The 20499-nt window shown below is 36.9% G+C and overlaps 5 protein-coding genes across 5 annotated transcripts; 3 read left to right on the forward strand and 2 right to left on the reverse strand.

Moving 5' to 3' along the window:
* Window positions 1–510: 510 nt before the first annotated feature.
* LOC108852919 (uncharacterized) lies at window positions 511–1179 on the reverse strand. Its single transcript, XM_018626394.2, has one exon. The coding sequence runs from the start codon at window positions 963–965 to the stop codon at window positions 537–539; it is 429 nt and encodes a 142-aa protein (XP_018481896.1). The 5' UTR covers window positions 966–1179; the 3' UTR covers window positions 511–536.
* Window positions 1180–1325: 146 nt separating this feature from the next.
* LOC108852920 (uncharacterized) lies at window positions 1326–2941 on the reverse strand. The gene is made up of 5 exons (XM_018626395.2): window positions 2783–2941; window positions 2139–2192; window positions 1881–1984; window positions 1739–1777; window positions 1326–1653 (listed from the first exon to the last, which is right to left on the reverse strand). Exons 1-5 carry the CDS (start codon window positions 2859–2861, stop codon window positions 1513–1515), a joined length of 417 nt encoding a protein of 138 aa, XP_018481897.1. The 5' UTR covers window positions 2862–2941; the 3' UTR covers window positions 1326–1512.
* A 176-nt stretch (window positions 2942–3117) lies between these two features.
* LOC108854714 (DNA-directed RNA polymerase II subunit 2) lies at window positions 3118–9685 on the forward strand. The gene is made up of 25 exons (XM_018628337.2): window positions 3118–3457; window positions 3979–4200; window positions 4306–4596; window positions 4706–4903; window positions 5012–5076; window positions 5180–5266; window positions 5348–5468; window positions 5570–5614; window positions 5706–5843; window positions 5922–5994; window positions 6163–6239; window positions 6328–6435; window positions 6518–6634; window positions 6725–6880; window positions 6958–7062; window positions 7162–7287; window positions 7408–7485; window positions 7580–7675; window positions 7763–7878; window positions 7955–8024; window positions 8112–8165; window positions 8252–8395; window positions 8512–8811; window positions 8889–9311; window positions 9393–9685. Exons 1-25 carry the CDS (start codon window positions 3197–3199, stop codon window positions 9498–9500), a joined length of 3579 nt encoding a protein of 1192 aa, XP_018483839.2. The 5' UTR covers window positions 3118–3196; the 3' UTR covers window positions 9501–9685.
* Window positions 9686–10152: 467 nt separating this feature from the next.
* LOC130511983 (pentatricopeptide repeat-containing protein At4g21705, mitochondrial-like) lies at window positions 10153–11791 on the forward strand. The gene is made up of 2 exons (XM_057009995.1): window positions 10153–10461; window positions 10544–11791. The coding sequence occupies exons 1-2, from the start codon at window positions 10228–10230 to the stop codon at window positions 11777–11779; spliced, it is 1470 nt and encodes a 489-aa protein (XP_056865975.1). The 5' UTR covers window positions 10153–10227; the 3' UTR covers window positions 11780–11791.
* A 6267-nt stretch (window positions 11792–18058) lies between these two features.
* LOC130511675 (protein NRT1/ PTR FAMILY 7.2) lies at window positions 18059–20494 on the forward strand. The gene is made up of 4 exons (XM_057009047.1): window positions 18059–18427; window positions 18508–18725; window positions 18817–19370; window positions 19459–20494. The coding sequence occupies exons 1-4, from the start codon at window positions 18310–18312 to the stop codon at window positions 20318–20320; spliced, it is 1752 nt and encodes a 583-aa protein (XP_056865027.1). The 5' UTR covers window positions 18059–18309; the 3' UTR covers window positions 20321–20494.
* The last annotated feature ends 5 nt before the right edge of the window (window positions 20495–20499 follow it).

Consider the following 20499-nt stretch of genomic DNA (forward strand, 5'->3'; position numbering starts at 1 on the left):
TATATAAATATAACATTTATGATTAGTTCACTAGGAAATTGAAATATAAACAAATTGTTTTACCATGATTTAGAAAAATATATTTGTTCTTTAGTAGAAATGAGTAACAAGGCAAATAAGACCAAATAATTATTTTATTACTTAATACTTGTCTTGTAGTTTTAAGTAATTTAAATAGACTATTCGATATTCGAATTGATTAAACCAAATATTCAATTTTATGAGTCATATAATTATTTTTATTGTAATATTTTATACTTGTCTTATATTTTTAAGTAATTCAAATAGTACTTTTATTTTGATACTTGATATTTGTCTTATATTTTTAAGTAATTTAAATAGACTATTCGACTTGGTCAAACCAAATATCTAATTTTACAAGCAAGTTATATTGTAATTCTGTATTTTTCTTTTAAAGAAATGGTGAAATATGTGGGTGTGCAACAAAACATAAAAGTGCTTTAAAAAAATAAATAAAAACAAAAACAATTCGTGTAATATATATACACGTAAGGTAAAAATCAAAATCGAAATTTCTACTTTAAATCGCTACAGGGTAAGTTCGATGGTTCTCGTATCCGATACCTACAGAAGTAAACCAAAGTGAAAACAACAAGAAGCGCAACACCGGAGACGCCACAGATGATACTAGCCGCAAGAAACACGTGCCTCATCACGTGATCACGTCTGTTCATAGCTCCGTCACGCCACCACGAGTCATCACCGTCGTCTGCCTCCGAAGCTTTTGGGAGGAGCTGAGAAGGAGGAGGAGAGTGGGAATCTCCGAAGAAGGACATCATTTTACCGGGAGGTGAATGAGATTCAGTCGGTGGTGAGCTGAACTGGTACTGTAGGCCATGATCGGAAGGTCGTAAGCCTTCGGCAAGTGACTTTCCCGAGAAGATGAATGATATAGTGAACGTGAAGAGCAAGGCCGATCTGACGCGGTTTAAGGGAAGAGCCATGTGAAGAGAGAATTTTTTTTTTTCCTCGTCAAACTAGTAAAGTGGTGATGTTGACGAGCTCAAATGACACCGTCTTGTTATGTGGATTCATAATAAATAGTTTGGTGTGACATGACAAAGAAGATACCACCAAGTCACCCACTCACATAATCGACAAGATTAGGTCATGATGATCTTTTTGTTTCCTTCATTAACAAGAAATCAAGATTTGCAACAAAAAAAACACTCATCTCATTTGACTAATTTACTTCTAGATTCATTATTGAGTTCTTTAGTTTACTATTAAGTACTACATGTTCAAATTTCACAATACATATAACGTTTCCTTAATAATGAGAAACGGAACTCGCAGAAGATGAATTAGATAGCAACAACCCATATGCGAGTATCTAGTCTCATTAATATGGCTTATGGACTAAAAAGGTCATAAGGTCCATCCATGGGACGAGGCCCACTAATATTCTATTCATAATACTCCCCCCTCACATGGTCAGATTACCAAATGTTTGAAGAGTTTTGAGAAGTTAGTTCACAAAGCGTTTGATGTCTAAGCAGAACTTGCAGGAACATCCTCATCAGAAGGAGGCTGCATTGGTCTTTTAGCTCTTGGTGGTGGCTGTGGCTTTGGTGGCGGTGGTGGAGGTCTCTTTGGTTTCACCTTATTGACTTCCTCAGATTCAACTTCAAACTGTATATGATGACACAAACAGTGGCGTTAAGAAGAACATTTGCAAACGCATAAAAAACGAGAGTTGAAAACAAGGATATCAAACCTTGTAACCACAGCCTGCCACACATGCGTGAAAGCATTCCTGAATTTTATAAAACAGAGGACATGTAAAAACAAGCTAGATACGGTATAACTGTTCAGTCTACTCCTCTGCTAAGAAAATGTCTTTGTTTAAAATACCATACCTCAGAGTAGCTGGCAGCTCCAGGAGAACGATCTATATAAGCACTCCATTGTCGGTCTTTCAGCACAGGGTCTTTGTAGCATATCTCACTGCAATCTGATACACCTGTAAAAAGCACACTATTACACCAATTCATTAACTTGGAAATTAAAACCTGTCAAAAGAGGAGATGTCTTCATGAACATATATATACATAGCGAGGACAGATGTATCTGCTCCTCAAGTCATTATGGATTTTCAAAGATAGAGAAATGCTTACAATCTTCCCATGAGTCACTATCGGCATCACATCCCTTCTTGCAGAATACTCTCCCTACAACATGGATTCATGGTAATCATCAGTGCCTAAACTGATGTGATGATAAGGCGTAACCAAAAAAAAGAGAAGGATTTCTATAATCCGGAGAGAGTGTTTATACTAGACAGAAACATCCAAAACCAAGCCCTTTTACTAAGTATAAATATTTGTGATATACTAGTTCACAGAAGCGACATCAATGCAGAAGCATCACTTTATCATTTTTCTTCCTCCTATTAAACATCCTCCTCATAAATACATGATAGAAAAGTTCAAACAACTCTGCATAACCACCCCCTTTTACTTATAAATCGGTGGCACATTCTACAAGTTACATCAATAAAAAAAGAAGCAAGACGGTATTCTTTTTCACACTTGCAACTACCACAATGAGCTGTCTCTGGCACCAATCTTAACCAAAGAATGTAAGACTAATGGACTTCTGAATCATCCATCATCCATCATCCATATACTAGAAATCTAATCAACAATCAAAATCAATCGTAATCATTTCATAGCTAAAGAAATCAAAACAAACGAGCCAACAACATAGAACATAGTAGATCGGATCACATCAATTGAATTGAATTCAGAGAGAGACTTACATGGAATCTGCGTAAGAGCTGCATACTTATGCGTGCATTGACTCCCACACGGCGGCGGCGTCCATTGCTGCGGTATCATCTCTCTCTCTCTCTCTCCCTCCCTCCGCCTCCACTCTCCGTTTGCCGAAAATATCGCCGAAGCCAAAAAAAAGAAAGGAAAAAAGAGCTGGGGACTTTGTTTTTATATTAAGGGTGTTTCCGTCATATTAAAAGTCCAAGCGCCCTTATAATCTAACCGGTCGGTTTCCATCACATTGCCTGAAACCGGTTATTTAATCGAGCCGGTTCGTTCCATAAATAACAAGCCGACTCTCCCTTTTATAAACACACTCGAGGCCGTCTCATTCTCCTCTCCTCTCCTCTTCGTTCTCTCGCTCGAGAGCAGTGTCCGTTTGTGCGCTCCCTCAGCTGGAAATGGAGTATAATAACAACGAATACGAAGAACAGGATCCGACGACTTACATCGAGGAAGACGACGATGAGGAGATCACCCAGGAAGACGCGTGGGCGGTTATCTCTGCGTATTTCGAGGAGAAAGGTCTCGTTCGTCAGCAGCTCGATTCCTTCGACGAGTTTATCCAGAACACTATGCAAGAGATCGTCGATGAGTCCTCTGATATCGAGATCCGTCCTGAGTCTCAGCACAATCCTGGCCAACAATCTGATTTCGCCGAGGTTGCTTTTAGCTGATTTACCTTCCTTCCTCCGTTTTTTTTTTCATTTCTAGGGTTTCTAGTGGAGGGGTTGAACGTCTGTGCTGGTTTTATCGTGTTTGTGGCGGTTTTGAGCTGTTTTGGATTTAGCTTGTAGAGTTTTTGTTGCAATTAGGGTTTTGCTTGTTGAGTAGCTGATATGATTGATGCTCAGTTATCTTAGGTTTGAATGCTTGAGCTATTGATTTTGAAGGTTTATCTACAGTGGTTTTGAGTATTGCTTGAAGCTCTAAATGTGTTTGGTATCTTATATATATGCAGATAGTCTATTTTAGCTCGTACAGTGTTGTTGCGATTAGTGTTTGCGCTTCTCGATTAGCTGTGATCTCATTGATCTCTCGAGATCACTTTTGTATTCTATGCTTGAGCTCTTCGTTTTCTCAAGGTGGCTTTTTCAGTTGTTTTGAATGTTGCGGTGAAGCTCAGTTCAGTTTTGGCACTATGGAAATGTGTGTGGTTGATAAACCTTTATTTTTCCTGCAGACAATCTACAAGATTAGTTTTGGACAGATTTATCTGAGTAAACCCATGATGACGGAATCTGATGGAGAGACTGCCACCTTGTTCCCTAAGGCTGCAAGGTTGAGAAACCTCACCTACTCGGCTCCTCTCTATGTCGATGTTAGTAAGAGAGTTATAAAGAAAGGGCATGATGGTGAGGAAGTTACAGAGACACAGGATTTCACCAAAGTTTTCATTGGGAAGGTTCGTGAACTTCTTTTCTTTTCTTTTTATGTGTAGAAGATGTAATGAGCTGCATCATCTGTATGGTTCTGACTGTGTTATTCTTTTATTTTGTTTTTTTCCTAGGTTCCCATCATGCTGCGGTCTAGTTACTGTACCTTGTTTCAGAACTCTGAGAAAGATTTGACAGAGCTTGGAGAATGTCCTTATGATCAGGGCGGATACTTTATTATTAATGGCAGTGAAAAGGTTCTGATTGCTCAGGAGAAGATGAGTACGAACCATGTTTATGTTTTCAAGAAGCGACAGCCAAATAAGTATGCATATGTTGGTGAAGTCCGTTCCATGGCTGAGAACCAAAATAGGCCTCCCAGCACAATGTTTGTGCGTATGCTTGCTCGTGCTAGTGCGAAAGGGGTAAGATACGCTAATAGTCATAACTTTTACAATATCCTTTCTCAATATTTGTTTTATAAATTCTAGAGTAAGATACAAAATTTGCGTTCTATGTGGTAAATGGATGCAGGGTTCATCTGGCCAGTATATCCGGTGTACTCTACCATACATTAAAGTGGAAATTCCTATTATAATAGTGTTTCGCGCCTTGGGATTTGTTGCTGATAAGGACATATTGGAACATATTTGCTATGATTTTGCCGACAATCAGATGATGGAGTTGCTCAGGCCTTCCTTGGAAGAAGCTTTCGTTATTCAAAATCAGCTGGTATCCACTGTTTCTTTATTTGGTTAATCAATTTTTATTCTGGCTTTATCATCTTTGGTGGTTAAGGATATATCCTGCAATTAGTTGATAACCTTCATATTGCTTCAGGTTGCACTTGACTATATTGGGAAACGTGGTGCACCCTTGGGCACCCCCAAGGAAAAGAGGATAAAGTATGTGATCATTTGAACCAATTGACTTGGCTGCTATGATCTAAGATATCAACTATTTTGATGTTGATACTGGAGGTTTGCAATTGCAATATTATCATTGCAGGTATGCAAGAGATATCCTTCAGAGAGAAATGCTTCCTCATGTAGGAGTTGGGGAGTTTTGTGAGACGAAGAAAGCTTACTATTTTGGGTAAGCAGTATTCAGCTCATTCGTGTTGGTTGAGATTTCATATGTTTTTGTGTTGCTCATACTATGCAATAACCCCCTCAGGTATATCGTACACCGGCTGCTGCTTTGTGCACTTGGCCGAAGGCCAGAAGATGATAGGGATCATTATGGTAACAAAAGGCTGGATCTTGCTGGTCCTTTACTTGGAGGACTCTTTAGAATGGTTTGCTATCGGCCCCAATCATGCATTATTGAGAAATTTTGAAGAATTTGAAGTATCATTTTAGTGGATCCCTTATTGACTTAACATCTTTTTGAATGCAGCTTTTCAGAAAGCTAACGAGGGATGTGAGATCTTATGTTCAGAAGGTCTCTTACATAGCTGCTCTTTCTTGAGTCGAGAACTTTAGTTCTAGTTTTTATTCCGTGTTTGGAAGTCTAATTCATGTCGTTTTAACAGTGTGTTGACAATGGCAAAGAAGTCAATCTTCAATTTGCCATTAAGGCTAAAACAATTACCTCTGGCCTGAAATATTCTCTTGCTACTGGAAACTGGGGCCAGGCAAACGCTGCTGGTACAAGAGCTGGAGTGTCTCAGGTTAAGATATTTATTTATTTGTTTCTTCCTTTTCCAGCTCAGATTATTTCGGTTCTAAAAATTCTTTACTTACACCAGGTTTTAAATCGGTTAACATATGCTTCCACTTTGTCACATTTGAGGCGTCTCAATTCTCCTATTGGGCGTGAAGGTAAGGGCCCTCGTTCTTTTCCTGCACTTATGTGCTGTGTCACTTTATCTGTTAGTACAGTTCGTGTATGTTAGTCATAGTTCAGTTTAATTATTCACATCCTTGCAAGTTAGTTTGGCTTGTAGTTCTCGTTTTCCACTTGAATGCTAAACGAGTCTTATATGGCAGGAAAATTGGCGAAACCAAGACAACTGCACAACTCACAGTGGGGTATGATGTGCCCTGCTGAAACACCTGAAGGACAGGTATAATTGTTGCATATATAGAAATAAGAATATTTTGGGTTTCAGTTACTTCAACTGCTTATTCCTTATTATGGCTTTGCTTTTCCAGGCTTGTGGCTTAGTGAAAAACTTGGCGCTCATGGTCTACATTACAGTTGGGTCAGCTGCTTATCCCATCTTGGAATTCTTGGAAGAATGGGGGACTGAGAATTTTGAGGTCTGTAGCACTTCACAGTTAGTTTCTTACTCCATCTCTGTTACTTTGTTTCGAGTACTCAAGGTCTTTAACTTGATTGCAGGAAATCTCTCCATCAGTTATACCCCAAGCCACAAAAATCTTTGTCAATGGAATGTGGGTTGGAGTTCATCGAGATCCTGACATGTTGGTGAAAACTTTGAGACGTTTGAGAAGAAGGGTAAGCATGCAGTTTCTTTCCCGTTCCAAATATTTTAGCCACTAAATTGGAACGTTTTGTAGAAGTGATATATTACGTTTACACTTGCAGGTTGATGTTAACACTGAAGTTGGCGTTGTTAGAGATATTCGTCTGAAAGAGCTCCGGATATACACTGATTATGGTCGTTGTAGTCGTCCCTTGTTTATTGTGGATAACCAGAGGCTGTTAATAAAGAAGAAAGATATCTATGCTCTGCAACAAAGGGTAAATTTCTAGTCTTCTGCTCTCAAAATACCTTTCGTTAATAACTTGATTGTACCAACATTCTTTTTTTAACGCAGGAAAGTGCAGAAGAAGATGGTTGGCATCATCTAGTTGCAAAGGGGTTTATAGAATACATTGACACAGAGGAAGAGGAGACTACTATGATATCCATGACTATTAATGTGAGTAATAGAATGTTTGAAGATTGAATTGAAGATGTGAATAAATGCACTTTTCGCCTAGTCATTTGCACAGAAAACTCAATCCTAGTTTTGTTTCAGGATCTGGTTCAAGCTAGACTCCGTCCCGATGAGGCATATTCTGAAACTTACACACATTGTGAGATTCACCCTTCTTTGATATTGGGCGTTTGTGCTTCGATTATACCATTTCCCGACCATAATCAGGTTTTTATCTCTTCAATTGACTTGTCTATAAAAAGCAATTTAGTTATGTAAATTCAATTTTATGCTGACTATCTCGTGTACTTTTTTCTGCCATTTCTGCGTTTTTTTTTTTGAATTTAGTCACCCCGTAATACATATCAATCTGCTATGGGAAAGCAAGCGATGGGAATATATGTCACCAATTACCAATTTCGCATGGTATGTTCTAGGCTCTTAATTTGTGGCCTTTCGGTCTTTCCCTGCCATTTCTTACATGCTTTAATGATACTGTTACCATTTTTCTGTCAACCAGGATACCTTAGCATATGTCCTCTATTACCCTCAAAAGCCTCTGGTCACCACAAGAGCTATGGAGCATCTTCACTTTAGGCAACTTCCAGCAGGAATTGTGAGTTAATTTGCTTGAAGTCTTTCAGCATCCAGCTTTTATTCTTCTATCAGTTCTCTCAAATGTTGTTTTTCTCTTCTTGTGTAGAATGCTATTGTTGCCATTTCTTGCTATTCTGGATATAATCAGGAAGATTCTGTCATCATGAATCAGTCTTCAATAGATCGTGGTTTCTTTAGATCCTTGTTCTTTCGGTCTTACAGGTGAGTGTATCATATATGTGGGCATTTTCTTTTGGTAGTTCCATTTATTTATACTGCAATCTCCTTCTGTGGGTAGAGATGAAGAGAAAAAAATGGGGACGCTTGTCAAAGAAGACTTTGGGCGCCCTGACAGGGCAAGTACAATGGTAAGTCATAATTTGACACTTGCGGCTAATATATTTATGTGGTGCTTATTATTAGTGGTGTTTAACACTTTATTGTTTCTGCTGCAGGGTATGCGACATGGTTCGTATGAGAAGCTGGACGATGATGGTCTTGCACCTCCTGTAAGTATAAAATTTATTGGTACTTAGTTGTTACATCTGATCTGATTAGGCGATTGATTTAAGAATGTGTATCATTTGGGGTATAGGGTACTAGAGTTTCAGGTGAAGATGTAATCATTGGGAAAACCACTCCAATATCTCAAGACGAGGCTCAAGGTCAATCATCGCGATATACTAGACGTGATCACAGTATAAGCTTGCGACATAGTGAAACCGGAATGGTGGATCAGGTAACTTTTGGTATTTCCTTGCAGTTTAGTTTCAGGACAGATCATATCTTTGTTTAGACATAAACCTGGGGTTCTGAAAGTTCTCTATTCTTGTACCTTTTGAACTTCTCTTGTAGGTGTTATTGACCACAAATGCAGATGGCTTAAGGTTCGTGAAAGTGAGGGTTAGATCCGTTCGTATACCTCAGATTGGAGACAAATTTAGTAGTAGACATGGTCAGAAAGGAACCGTTGGCATGACGTACACACAGGAGGACATGCCTTGGACAATTGAAGGAGTAACTCCTGATATCATCGTGAACCCGCATGCTATTCCGTCTCGGATGACAATTGGTCAGCTTATCGAGTGCATCATGGGGAAAGTGGCAGCGCACATGGGAAAAGAAGGAGATGCGACTCCTTTTACAGATGTCACGGTAACTTACAATGTTCCCTTAGCTGCTCTCGGTTAGTTGTGACTTGGTATAAATTTGACCATTGCGGTGGTTTTCAGGTGGATAACATAAGCAAAGCGCTCCATAAGTGTGGCTACCAAATGCGTGGCTTTGAGAGGATGTACAATGGGCACACGGGCAGACCACTCACAGCTATGATATTCCTTGGACCAACATACTACCAGAGGTTGAAGCATATGGTTGATGACAAGATTCACTCGCGTGGACGAGGTCCTGTGCAGATCTTAACAAGACAGCCAGCTGAAGGGCGGTCTCGGGATGGTGGTCTGCGATTTGGAGAAATGGAGCGTGATTGCATGATTGCGCATGGTGCTGCAAATTTCTTGAAGGAGAGACTGTTCGATCAGAGCGATGCGTATAGGGTGCATGTGTGTGAAACCTGTGGGCTCATTGCCATTGCAAACCTGAAGAAGAATTCTTTTGAATGCAGAGGCTGCAAGAACAAAACAGATATTGTTCAGGTAAGTTACCAAACTTTGTTTAGACATTATTTTGAATGCTCATTTGTCTTTATGCCATTTCCTCTTAAATGTTTATCACAGGTTCACATTCCATATGCTTGCAAGCTGCTTTTTCAAGAGCTTATGTCGATGGCGATTGCTCCAAGGATGCTTACCAAAGGGCTTAAATCAGCTAAAGGCAGAAAGTGAGAGGAGCTTTGCTCTCTGTTTTTTCGGTAGAACATTGTGAGCTTTTCGTGTTCTCTTTTGCCAGTATCTTTATAACGAAACCAAACTACGAATTCGTGTATCGTTTATTTGCACTTCTGAAATTAGAAACTAGAGAGGTATACTCTCATGTTTAAGGAAATAGCAACACAACTTTTGTCTTTGGACATGAGAAGTTCTTAAAGCTGAAACTGATTTGAGAAAAAGAAAGTGTACATTCCTGCTTGGTCTTAGTCTTGCTCTGGCCTAAAACATAATGACTTCCAACAAGAAAGATGATGAGAAAGTCTTTTAAATGCTTCAGTAGAGAAGATGTGATCACTTCCCAATGAATCAAATGTCTAAAAATCTATTTTTATCATCACCATTCTTCTTCAAATCTATTTCGTCTCTGCTCTGGAACAGAATGCTCAATCGCTTATGCTGCCTTTTGAAATTTCATCCACTTTGAGTCTGTTGCAGTTGCAGATAGAGAGAACCACACTGAACTGCACACAAAAAGTTTTTTGAGGGTTTAAGGTTCAAAATTTTATGAGACAAAAGAATGAAGTTCAAATTGAATTTTAACCGAAAATTAAGGTCTAATTTGAAAATATCAAAAACCTTTTTAAAAACATTGAAACATCAAACATGTTAGTTCAGTTGTTGTTCAGAACCGAACTTTACGAACTAAAACCAGAGTCTCCGCCGCATTTCACCACCGGAAACAATGAACATACTCCGACGAATCCCAACGAATCTGTTCACAAGCAGATACTACTACACAAACAGAGTAAAAAAGACGACCCTCTACTCCAAAATCAGCCCTTTAGGAAACCCTAAATCAAGCGTCTACCCAGAACTCCAGAACTGGGTTCACTCCGGCAACAAAGTCTCCGTCGCCGAGCTCATCCGCATCGTCCACGATCTCCGCAAACGCAAACGCTTCCTCCACGCCCTCGAGGTTCCCCTCTCCCCCTCCCTCTCTCTCTCCAAAAGCAACAACCTTTTCTCTCTAAAACCCTTTTTAATCTCCTCCCAAACAGGTCTCGAAATGGATGAACGAGACGGGCGTATGCATCTTCTCCCCGACGGAACACGCCGTCCACCTCGACCTCGTGGGCAGAGTCCACGGCTTCGTCTCCGCGGAAGCCTACTTCGAGAACCTCAAGGAGCAGCACAAGAACGACAAGACTCACGGAGCGATGCTCAACTGCTACGTCAGGCAGCAGGACGTGGAGAAGTCTCTTTCGCATTTCGAGAAGATGAAGGAGTTGGGCTACGCTTCTTCCTCTCTTACTTACAACAACATCATGTGTCTCTACACCAACATTGGCCAGCACGTGAAGGTTCCTTGTGTGTTTGATGAGATGAAGGAAGAGAATGTCGCTCCTGATAATTATAGTTTTAGGTTATGTATTAATGCTTTTGGTGTTATGTCTGATTTTGAGAAGATCGGTGAGATCTTACGGGAGATGGAGACGGTGGATTGGAACACTTACGCTGTTGCTGCGAAGTTCTATATCGATTGTGGGGACCGTGATAAGGCCGTTGAGCTTTTGAGATTGTCTGAAAGTAGACTGGAGGGTAAAGATGGGGAAGGGTACAATCATCTCATTACGCTTTACGCTAGGTTAGGTGACAAGGGAGAGGTGTTGAGGCTATGGGGTTTGGAGAAAGAAGCTTGTAAGAGACGTATCAATCAAGACTATCTTACGGTGTTGCAGTCGCTTGTGAAGATTGATGCTTTGAAAGAAGCTGAGGAAGTGGTTAGGGAATGGGAATCATCGTCAGGGAACTGTTACGATTTTCGGGTCCCTAGCGTCGTGATTCGTGGTTACGTTGGGAAAGGTATGGAGGAGAAAGCAGAAGCGTTGCTTGAAGATCTTGTGAAGAGAGGGAAAGGTACTGCCCCTGATTCTTGGGGGCTTGTGGCTGCTGCTTACGTTGAAAAGGGTGGTTTGGATAATGCTTACAAGTGTTTGAAGACGGCTTTAGATGTAGGAGTGGGGAAGAGGAAATGGAGACCTGGGGTGAAGGTGGTGACAGGTGTTTTGAGTTGGGTTGGGGGTGAAGGGAGCTTGAGAGAAGTAGAAAGCTTTGTTGCGTCTCTTAGGAAGTGTATGGGTGTGAGCTTGAGAGAGATGTATCATGCTCTCGTCAAGGCTGATATTAGAGAAGGTGGAAGCAACGTTGACACTCTGTTGCAGCGTATGAAAGAGGACAAGATTGAAAGCGATGAAGAAACCATGGCGATTCTCAGCACAAGAAGTCACTGCTGAGATTTTGTTGTTCTTCTTCTTACTATGCGTTTTTTGACATGTACTCAAGATATGAGTTTTGCTTCAACGGCCTAATAGTTTGATACCACTGTCACAGAATCTTTATGTTGGTCGAGAATCCTCTGTTCCTGTTCAATTGTCACTTGCTCTTATATTGAACTAACAGAGGAACACTATTTGGATATATTTTTATTGAAGTTTATATTCACTCTGTAACAATTTATGATCCATACAAAACGAATTACACCCAGCAACGAAAAGACAAATTTGGATTGAATTGTATTATATATCAACAAATATAAAGACTGCTCTAGCTCTTTTCATTTTACTTATAATATAAGATATTTCTATATCCGTATCTTCTCGTGTCTCGTTTTAGAATACTATCAGATACTATTTGTAAGACCGTTGTCTCCTCGATATGTAGCCTATTAAATTCACCAACGAACCAAAGTAACATTGAAGTCAGAAATCTGACATCAGACCATTTTTGTCACCAATTCTTCTTCTTATCCTTTTAAAATGTAAAAACAAAAAAAGTTATGAATAAACAGTTGAACAAGAATACAATTGATTTTAAATTAGGTTGATCAAGGTGTATGAGGTTCACATTGGGAGTTAGCAACATGGGAGCTCTAGATTCATGTTTGTAGTATACATTTTTTTATCTGTCAATGAGAAAGAGTATTAATTTTCCAAATTCCCAATTCAAGAACTATGTTCCTTTTTACACAACCTTGTGAAAAAATCTTATCGTTCTCTTTAATCAATTTACGTCGGGAAAAGTTTAGATTCTCAGTTTGAAATCTGTAATAGTTGTATAGTTTTATTATTAATCATATAATCTCATATGTTCATTATTAGTTAATTTCTGCTTGATCGCTATATATGGATAAACTTTCAGTTGTTCTTGTACGTTCAAGAGATTGATATGGTTTCGACGTACGTTTCTTCGCGTTATATATATATGACCTAATCAATTAACGGATCCATCGAACCTAGACAGCAACTAATGAAGTTGACATCAGCCAAATTTCACCCTTATTGCTTCTTATACTTATCTATAAAACGTAAACGAAATAAATATATGACTTCAGAAACTACATGAAAAATTAATATATACGTATGTTTAAACATCGAACAAGTGTTTTTTCCCTTAGTTATGTTGATTAAAATGTACGAGATTTGACAATAAGCTCAAATTTTATAGTGTTAGTATTGATAATCACAATGACCTCGTTTTCGTTTGATATACGCTCTCTCGTATATCATTTGAGTCATACAATCTTATTTCCAAGTGGCTAGGAGTGAGGACTTTCTTTTCACGTTTATATCATTTGAATTATGGTCATACACAAAGCCATCAACGTAACTTATGCTACTTGTTTGTTAAAACGTTAGATGCTAACGCTCCAATTTTTATTTTTATTTTGTTATGACCATTTAGATGGTTTATGCATTTAATTTCTAATGTGATTAGCGCATAAAATTTTGTAAAAATATAATCTATAATTAATGGACAAGTTCTTCAAACATGTGGTCTTTTATAAATTCTTATCATATACCTCAATTTTTTTTATAGATATAGTTCTTAGAAAATATTCTAGCCATTACTTATCAGATATATATTGATTTGGGGTGCGCATCGGATAATCAATTATCTATTTGTTTCCTTCGAAAATTAATAATCCGATTTGATTCGATCCATAGTCATCTGTATTTTAGATTATTTTTTTGGTTAAATATCCGATTCGATCGGTAAAAATAAATAAAATTTGAAAATAATATAAATAATAATATTTTATTAAAAATTATTTACTTTTAAAATTTTAATAAGTTTAGTAATAAAAATACAATAAAACTTATATAAATATAATATTTATATATACATATAATTTATAAATAATTCTTTAAATATATGTATATGCATAAAATGGATCATACCAGATATTATTTCCTAAGTATATTAGTGTTTGATTTGCTTCATAAAATTTCGGATATTTAAATTTTTCAAGTCCAATAAAAGTAAATAATGAATCGAATTAAAATTTATAGATATCTAAGAACAGCCAGTAATCGGCTATGACAATCGAGACTCGAGAGTGATATTTAACTATAAAATATCAAAACAATGTTGAAACATTATTTAATGATTACGAAAAGTAAACAAAGTAGAAGCACCTTGGTTGGTTATGATAATAAAGCTGATAAGCAATATACAAAGCAGAATAGATAACTGATTGCGCTTATAATATTTTACCAAAAGCACTTTCTCATAATTCCGTGGTTTAATAACTAATCACACACTTATTACTTATTTGAAGAGCTGTTAGTGGAAACGCCAAGTTGCAGATGCAATCATAGTTTGAGCTGTGGAATCAAAGTCAAAGATGCCACTTTTGGCTTTGCAGTTTCCACGTAGTAACCGATCACTAATGGCCAAATTGTTTTCTAGAAGAAAGTAGATCGACCAAAACCGTAGTTGGTAGTAAAAATATGATATGACGCCATATAATTTATACAGTATATACATTTCAATGTGGATTAAGTTGTACTAGTGATACAATTTTTTCCTTGAAAAGTTTTAGTCAGCTAGAGTCATATATAAATCCCAAAAACTTGGTTAGATATGTATTAACTACCGTGTCATTGGTTTGTGATATTAAATTCTAGAAGTATTTCAGAAAGTTAAGTTTAAAACTTAGGCATATAATTACTTACTTCTAGTACTTTTTAGCCACAACCAATTAGTCTATTAATTATCTTTTTTAAAGTTCAGTCTACTAAAGTTCAGATTTTTCTGAATGTCGTTTTCGTTGGTAGACATGAAGCTTTTTTGGTTGGATGAATTTAGAAATATTCAAAGTGAATTTGGAGAACAGCTTGCAAACGAAACATACTTCAAGTTTCCTTTTGATTCCTCAAATTGGCTGCTTAATTAGCATGCTTAAAAATGTATATCTAAAAATTAATAAACCTCACTTGTTAGTCTTATAAGAATTAATATATTATATTCTTGTCGTTATACATAAGTTGGTGGTTAGTTATTGTCCTAATTGTCCACATTAGTTAACCCTTAGCGTGTTTCTTTTGAGTTTTTCCTTTAATTTACCTGCTCAAAAACAGGCGGAAATTGAATCAAATTATTATTACGTGTTCAAATCTTGTGTTATGTTTGTTTAGAAGATTTCGTCTGATCAACTTATTCCTGATAACTTGTAGTAATTTGTTTTACTTGCTTACATTATCAACAATCATCGCACTAAATCGATGATTCGAAAAGATGAAAGATGTTTTATATGAATTTACAATGTAAACTAATAATTATTTTGCGGCCTATGATTTTCAGTGTTGTAGTATTTAAAATAAGGGTATATTAAAAGATTAGTCTGAGGGTCGGATACGACCATAAAGCTCAGTCTAAACCGCACAGGAATACGAAAACGCAAATATGACTCCAGTAATTGTTTATTGGTGGCTTACTTGAAATTGATTCAATGTAGCCATTGTTCGAGAAAGTTAGCTTGTAGTCATCCTGAACGTGTCTCTATTAGCGAATACTCAGACCAGCTACATGAGTGAGAGAAGGACAGTGAGAATACAGCAGCAACTTATCTCAAATGACTTGGCCACAACAACGAGGAATTAGCCGTTTATCACCACTAGCAGCTTCAACTAATGTTGTAGCGTTGGAACTTTAAAACCGTGTTTTCACATCATATAAGAGACAGGAAATCGACTCATACCAAACCAATCATCAAATTCAAACTAATCGTCCAAACTTGCACGAAATCTAATAACTTGCATACTACTAGCATTCCAAATTACATCTGCAATTTTTTACAAAAAAAAAAAATTACATCTGCAATACTCATTTTTAATATACATTTGACGATCAAGTGTAGAAAAACAACAAAATCAAATACTCATTTGATCCATCACAATATCTATTAACCATTTTAATTCGTAGTATATATATATATATATGTATATTAGAAATATTATTTTGACAGCTAAATATTTAAGTTTTTGTTGTTGACAACTAAAGGTTCCTTTTACGATATATATATCGTATACACATGCACCACGTACTTTGCGTGACGCTTCAGTTATATGGTTAGTCTGATTTAAGCTGAAAATACATGATTACTCTAATTAACCTTAAGTCGACTTATCCCCTAGACTATATTTGAGAAATGATTTGTACACGTGTCATCACTACAATTGCTCTCAACAAAAAATAATGACATGGCTTAAAATAAATATGACATGGCATCGATCTAATTGTGACATGTAAAATTTTCTATATTAAGATTTATGTTTTCGGTAAAATTTCTTAAATATGGTAATGATTATTTTCTATATACATATTTATATTTTGGCAAAATTTTGTAATATAGTAATAACTAATAAATTTTATCTCAAAAAAATTATTTTTCTATAAGTATCCATTTTGGTAAGATTTAAGAAATATGGTAATACTAATAACTTTTCTATAACTATTAAAATAATATAATTATATATAAATATAATATAATAATTACGAATTTAATTTTTCATCAATTTATGAATCATATTTTTATTATCAAAATAAGTGTACTTATATTTTATATTTATCAAATTATATATGTTATTTATATTAATGTATATATTTATCAGAACTAATTTAACATAAAATTTAACTGAATAAAATATAATATGAATAAAATACTCTATAAATTTTTAATTATTATTATTACAATTTAAATAAAATAAAATTAAAAGTTAAAGTAAATTTGAATAAATTAAAGTAGAGAAATTACATTACGGTTTTACTTTTTAAATAATATACTGAAAATTGAAAATTTGTTTATATAAAAATATTTTTTAAATTCTTATATCTGCACATGGCGCTGGAAAACTCATAGTTCTAGCGAGAAGAGAAGTTCAACCAGACTACATAAGCTGGCATCTGAAAAAAACAAAATAAGCAAATTAAATAAAATTGTCAATTAAACAGACAAAAAGAGGAAAACTCCAAATACTTATGGGAATTAGGAATTTATAGTAACTCTTACTGAGTCCCCTATCAAACGAAGGTATTGAATATTGCAACGCATATATATAAAAAAAACTTTCTTATTAACCGTTTAGTAAATTTGTAGGAGAAAGTAGTTTTTAAACAACGAATATCAACACTTCAACAACTGATCCTTAAAACCCTAAATTCAAGGTACAGTATGTTCCTAACAAAGATGTGTGATTGCCTCTTTTCAGTAACTCATTTAGTAAGACGTATGGTTACGCTGGTTAAGAGCAAAATTTGGGACATTAGTAGAATATAGTTTTCTTCTTCCTACGGGTATAATTCATACGATGTAAAACTGAAAATCGCAGCATCCGTGAATCTAGAAATTCGAATAAGATTTTCGATTTATTTCATATCTTTATATATTAAATATCAACAATCACTTAATTTGTATCAAAGTTTTGATTATCAATACCAAACATGTTGGTATTTATCTATCTAAATAAGAAATAAGATATCATCACATGTTTGGAAGTTAGACAGACAAAAAGATCTAACACAACAAGAAGAAAGTACCAAAATGTCTCAAAGATTGGACTTAAATTAGGGATTTAAGTTGATGAAAAAAAATTTAGAGATTTAAATGACCAATTAAGAAGAGGATTTAAATATGTTTAGGAGTGAGGAAAGTCGCATCAAAGACAGCTACGCACGAGCGTTGCGTGCTTGAAAGAGACACCTTGCCCTGTTTTAATGGGGAACACACTTACTTTCACTTGTTGCCCACTTGTTTTTCAATTTTCTAAAACCCACAAAATTTTAGTTATTGTATAGTTTTTCATACTTATTTTGCTGCTCACGTTTTTAGTTTTTTTTTTCTCTCTTCAGTCTCTTCCAGCAGCCCACCAGGTGTAACTGGGCACACTGCCACACATTAAGCTTGGCTTACCTTTAACCAGGTGTTTTTCTTTCTTTCTTTTTATATATTTATTTTGTATTTTAGTTAAAAGTAAATAAAATAAGTATCAAGGAAAATAAAATTAGATTAACATATATTATATAAATATTTTGTTTACATGCATTGTCATTAGGATTGCTCTTTTATCAACAATTAACTAGCTCAAAAAATTAATCAATCTAATATAAGATTACTATAACAGATTTAAAATTCTGTTGAGAAAATCCACCGAACATATATATTTAGCAGCCTATTTAAATATTTTAAAAGAATTATTAAATTAAAAACCAAAGAAAGAAAGAGCCGTCAAAGAATGGATCTCTTCTCACTCGAACTGCATATGCTCTATAAATAATATCATTCTTCTGCACACTTTAATCGCAACTCAAATCTCAACAAACAAAGTCCTATCTTTTTCACTTCCTTTTCTCCTTCTTCACTTTCCTTGATTCTTTGTATCTCCTTACTTTTCGTCTCTTCTTTGATTCAAAGGTTGCTTCTCTTCCTCTATCTCTCTGCAAATCAAATATTTAGGATCAAGATAAGGAATCTTTTTGAACATAGATGGATCAGAAAGTAAGACAGCTTGAGGTTTGCACTCAAGATGGAAGCGTTGATCGTCATGGAAATCCAGCAGTCCGAGCTAAAACCGGCAAATGGCTCACTGCTATTCTCATTCTTGGTAAGTCTTTTATATAAGCTTGTTCTTGTTGTTAAAAGTGTTTTAGGTTATAATGAGATACGTATTCTTAATCAATACAGTGAACCAAGGGCTAGCGACGCTCGCCTTCTTCGGTGTAGGAGTGAACTTGGTCCTGTTTCTGACTAGAGTGATGGGACAAGACAATGCAGAAGCTGCTAATAATGTCAGTAAATGGACAGGAACTGTTTATATCTTCTCTTTGCTTGGTGCTTTCCTCAGTGACTCTTATTGGGGACGTTACAAGACTTGTGCCATCTTTCAAGCAAGTTTCGTTGTTGTAAGTCTTTTTATTCAACACTACTCTGTTTTATTTCTAGGGTTCGTTTCTTGCGCAATACGCTAACGCTGTTTTATGTTGTTTGCTATAGGGATTGGTGATGTTATCTTTATCAACCGGTGCGTTACTGCTCGAACCAAATGGTTGTGGTATTGAAGAGTCTCCCTGTAAGCCACACTCGACGGTCAAGACTGTTATTTTCTATCTATCGGTGTATCTGATCGCGTTAGGGTATGGTGGTTATCAGCCCAACATAGCAACCTTTGGATCAGATCAGTTTGATGCAGACGACTCTGTTGAAGGACACTCGAAAATAGCGTTCTTCAGTTACTTCTACTTAGCTCTGAACCTCGGATCGCTCTTTTCCAACACCGTCTTGGGTTACTTTGAGGATCAAGGGGCGTGGCCGCTAGGGTTTTGGGCGTCTGCAGCCTCTGCTTTTGCTGGTTTAGTACTTTTCTTGGCTGGCACGCCAAAGTACCGGCATTTTAAACCTAGAGAAAGCCCTTGGTCTAGGTTCTGCCAAGTCTTGGTTGCTTCAACAAGAAAAGCCAAGATTGATGTGAACTATGAGGACATGAATCTCTATGATTCCGAGACTCAACGAACCGGAGACAAGAAGATTCTTCACACCAAAGGCTTCAGGTAGATTAGATGATTGCTTTATATAGTCTTATGAAAACTATCTTCTTCATGATCATCTTTTGACTGTTAAGTTCTTTGTCTAATGCAGATTCTTGGATAGAGCTGCAATCGTTACACCTGATGATGAGGCTGAGAAGGTGGAGAGCGGGTCTACTTACGATCCGTGGAGGCTCTGCTCGGTGACTCAAGTTGAAGAAGTGAAGTGTGTGTTAAGACTCTTACCGATCTGGCTCTGCACCATCTTGTACTCAGTGGTGTTCACCCAAATGGCTTCACTGTTTGTTGTGCAAGGCGCAGCGATGAAGACAAACATCAAAGACTTCAAGATTCCAGCTTCAAGCATGTCTAGTTTCGACATTCTCAGCGTCGCCTTCTTCATCTTTGCTTACAGGAGGTTTCTCGACCCTCTCTTCGCAAGACTCAACAAAAGAGAGCCCAACAAAGGTCTCACCGAGCTTCAGAGGATGGGGATAGGTCTCGTGATCTCGATAATGGCGATGATAGCAGCAGGAATCGTGGAGATATACAGACTGAAACACAAGGAGTCGGTATCAAACTCGAGCTCACTGAGCATATTCTGGCAAGTGCCTCAGTACATGATGATAGGTGCATCGGAAGTGTTCATGTACGTTGGCCAGCTTGAGTTCTTCAACAGCCAAGCTCCAACGGGGCTAAAGAGCTTCGCAAGCGCGCTATGCATGGCTTCGATATCGCTAGGGAACTATGTGAGCAGTCTTCTAGTTTCCATCGTCATGACGGTCTCTAGAAAAGATGATTTGCCTGGTTGGATCCCTGGGAACCTCAACAAAGGACACTTGGACAGATTTTACTTCCTTTTAGCTGCTCTAACCGCAGCTGATTTCTTGGTTTACCTGGTTTGTGCCAAGTGGTATAAGTATATAAAGTCTGAAGCAAGTTTCTGTGAGTCCATGTCTGAAGTGGAAGTCTGAGTTAAGAGCCAAAAAAGTTTTGGGGTTTAACGCTGTGAAGCTCTGGACAGTAAATGTCCAAAGCTGAGCTTGTTCTGTCTTATAAACTGGTCTTGTGGTTTCCTTTTGGGATTAACCCTTGTGCAAAGTTTTGTTAATGTTTCTAAATAAAGACAGTTTGATGATTCCACTCAACAGTT

This window comes from Raphanus sativus, chromosome 4 (genome assembly GCF_000801105.2).
Source record: "Raphanus sativus cultivar WK10039 chromosome 4, ASM80110v3, whole genome shotgun sequence".
NCBI classification, from domain to species: domain Eukaryota; kingdom Viridiplantae; phylum Streptophyta; class Magnoliopsida; order Brassicales; family Brassicaceae; genus Raphanus; species Raphanus sativus.

Excerpts from the sequence above, each read along its gene's own strand:
- LOC108852919 (XM_018626394.2), bottom strand. The coding sequence starts at position 965 with ATGGCTCTTCCCTTAAACCGCGTCAGATCGGCCTTGCTCTTCACGTTC.
- LOC108852920 (XM_018626395.2), bottom strand. The coding sequence starts at position 2,861 with ATGATACCGCAGCAATGGACGCCGCCGCCGTGTGGGAGTCAATGCACG. Across the intron at positions 2,193-2,782 it reads AGCTCTTACGCAGATTCCAT|GGAGAGTATTCTGCAAGAAG; the intron begins GTAAGTCTCTCT and ends TCCATGTTGTAG. Across the intron at positions 1,654-1,738 it reads TGGCAGGCTGTGGTTACAAG|TTTGAAGTTGAATCTGAGGA; the intron begins GTTTGATATCCT and ends CATCATATACAG.
- LOC130511675 (XM_057009047.1), top strand. The coding sequence starts at position 18,310 with ATGGATCAGAAAGTAAGACAGCTTGAGGTTTGCACTCAAGATGGAAGC. Across the intron at positions 18,428-18,507 it reads CACTGCTATTCTCATTCTTG|TGAACCAAGGGCTAGCGACG; the intron begins GTAAGTCTTTTA and ends TAATCAATACAG. Across the intron at positions 19,371-19,458 it reads CTTCACACCAAAGGCTTCAG|ATTCTTGGATAGAGCTGCAA; the intron begins GTAGATTAGATG and ends TGTCTAATGCAG.
- LOC108854714 (XM_018628337.2), top strand. The coding sequence starts at position 3,197 with ATGGAGTATAATAACAACGAATACGAAGAACAGGATCCGACGACTTAC. Across the intron at positions 5,844-5,921 it reads CAAGAGCTGGAGTGTCTCAG|GTTTTAAATCGGTTAACATA; the intron begins GTTAAGATATTT and ends TACTTACACCAG. Across the intron at positions 6,635-6,724 it reads TGAGACGTTTGAGAAGAAGG|GTTGATGTTAACACTGAAGT; the intron begins GTAAGCATGCAG and ends TTACACTTGCAG.
- LOC130511983 (XM_057009995.1), top strand. The coding sequence starts at position 10,228 with ATGAACATACTCCGACGAATCCCAACGAATCTGTTCACAAGCAGATAC. Across the intron at positions 10,462-10,543 it reads GCTTCCTCCACGCCCTCGAG|GTCTCGAAATGGATGAACGA; the intron begins GTTCCCCTCTCC and ends CCTCCCAAACAG.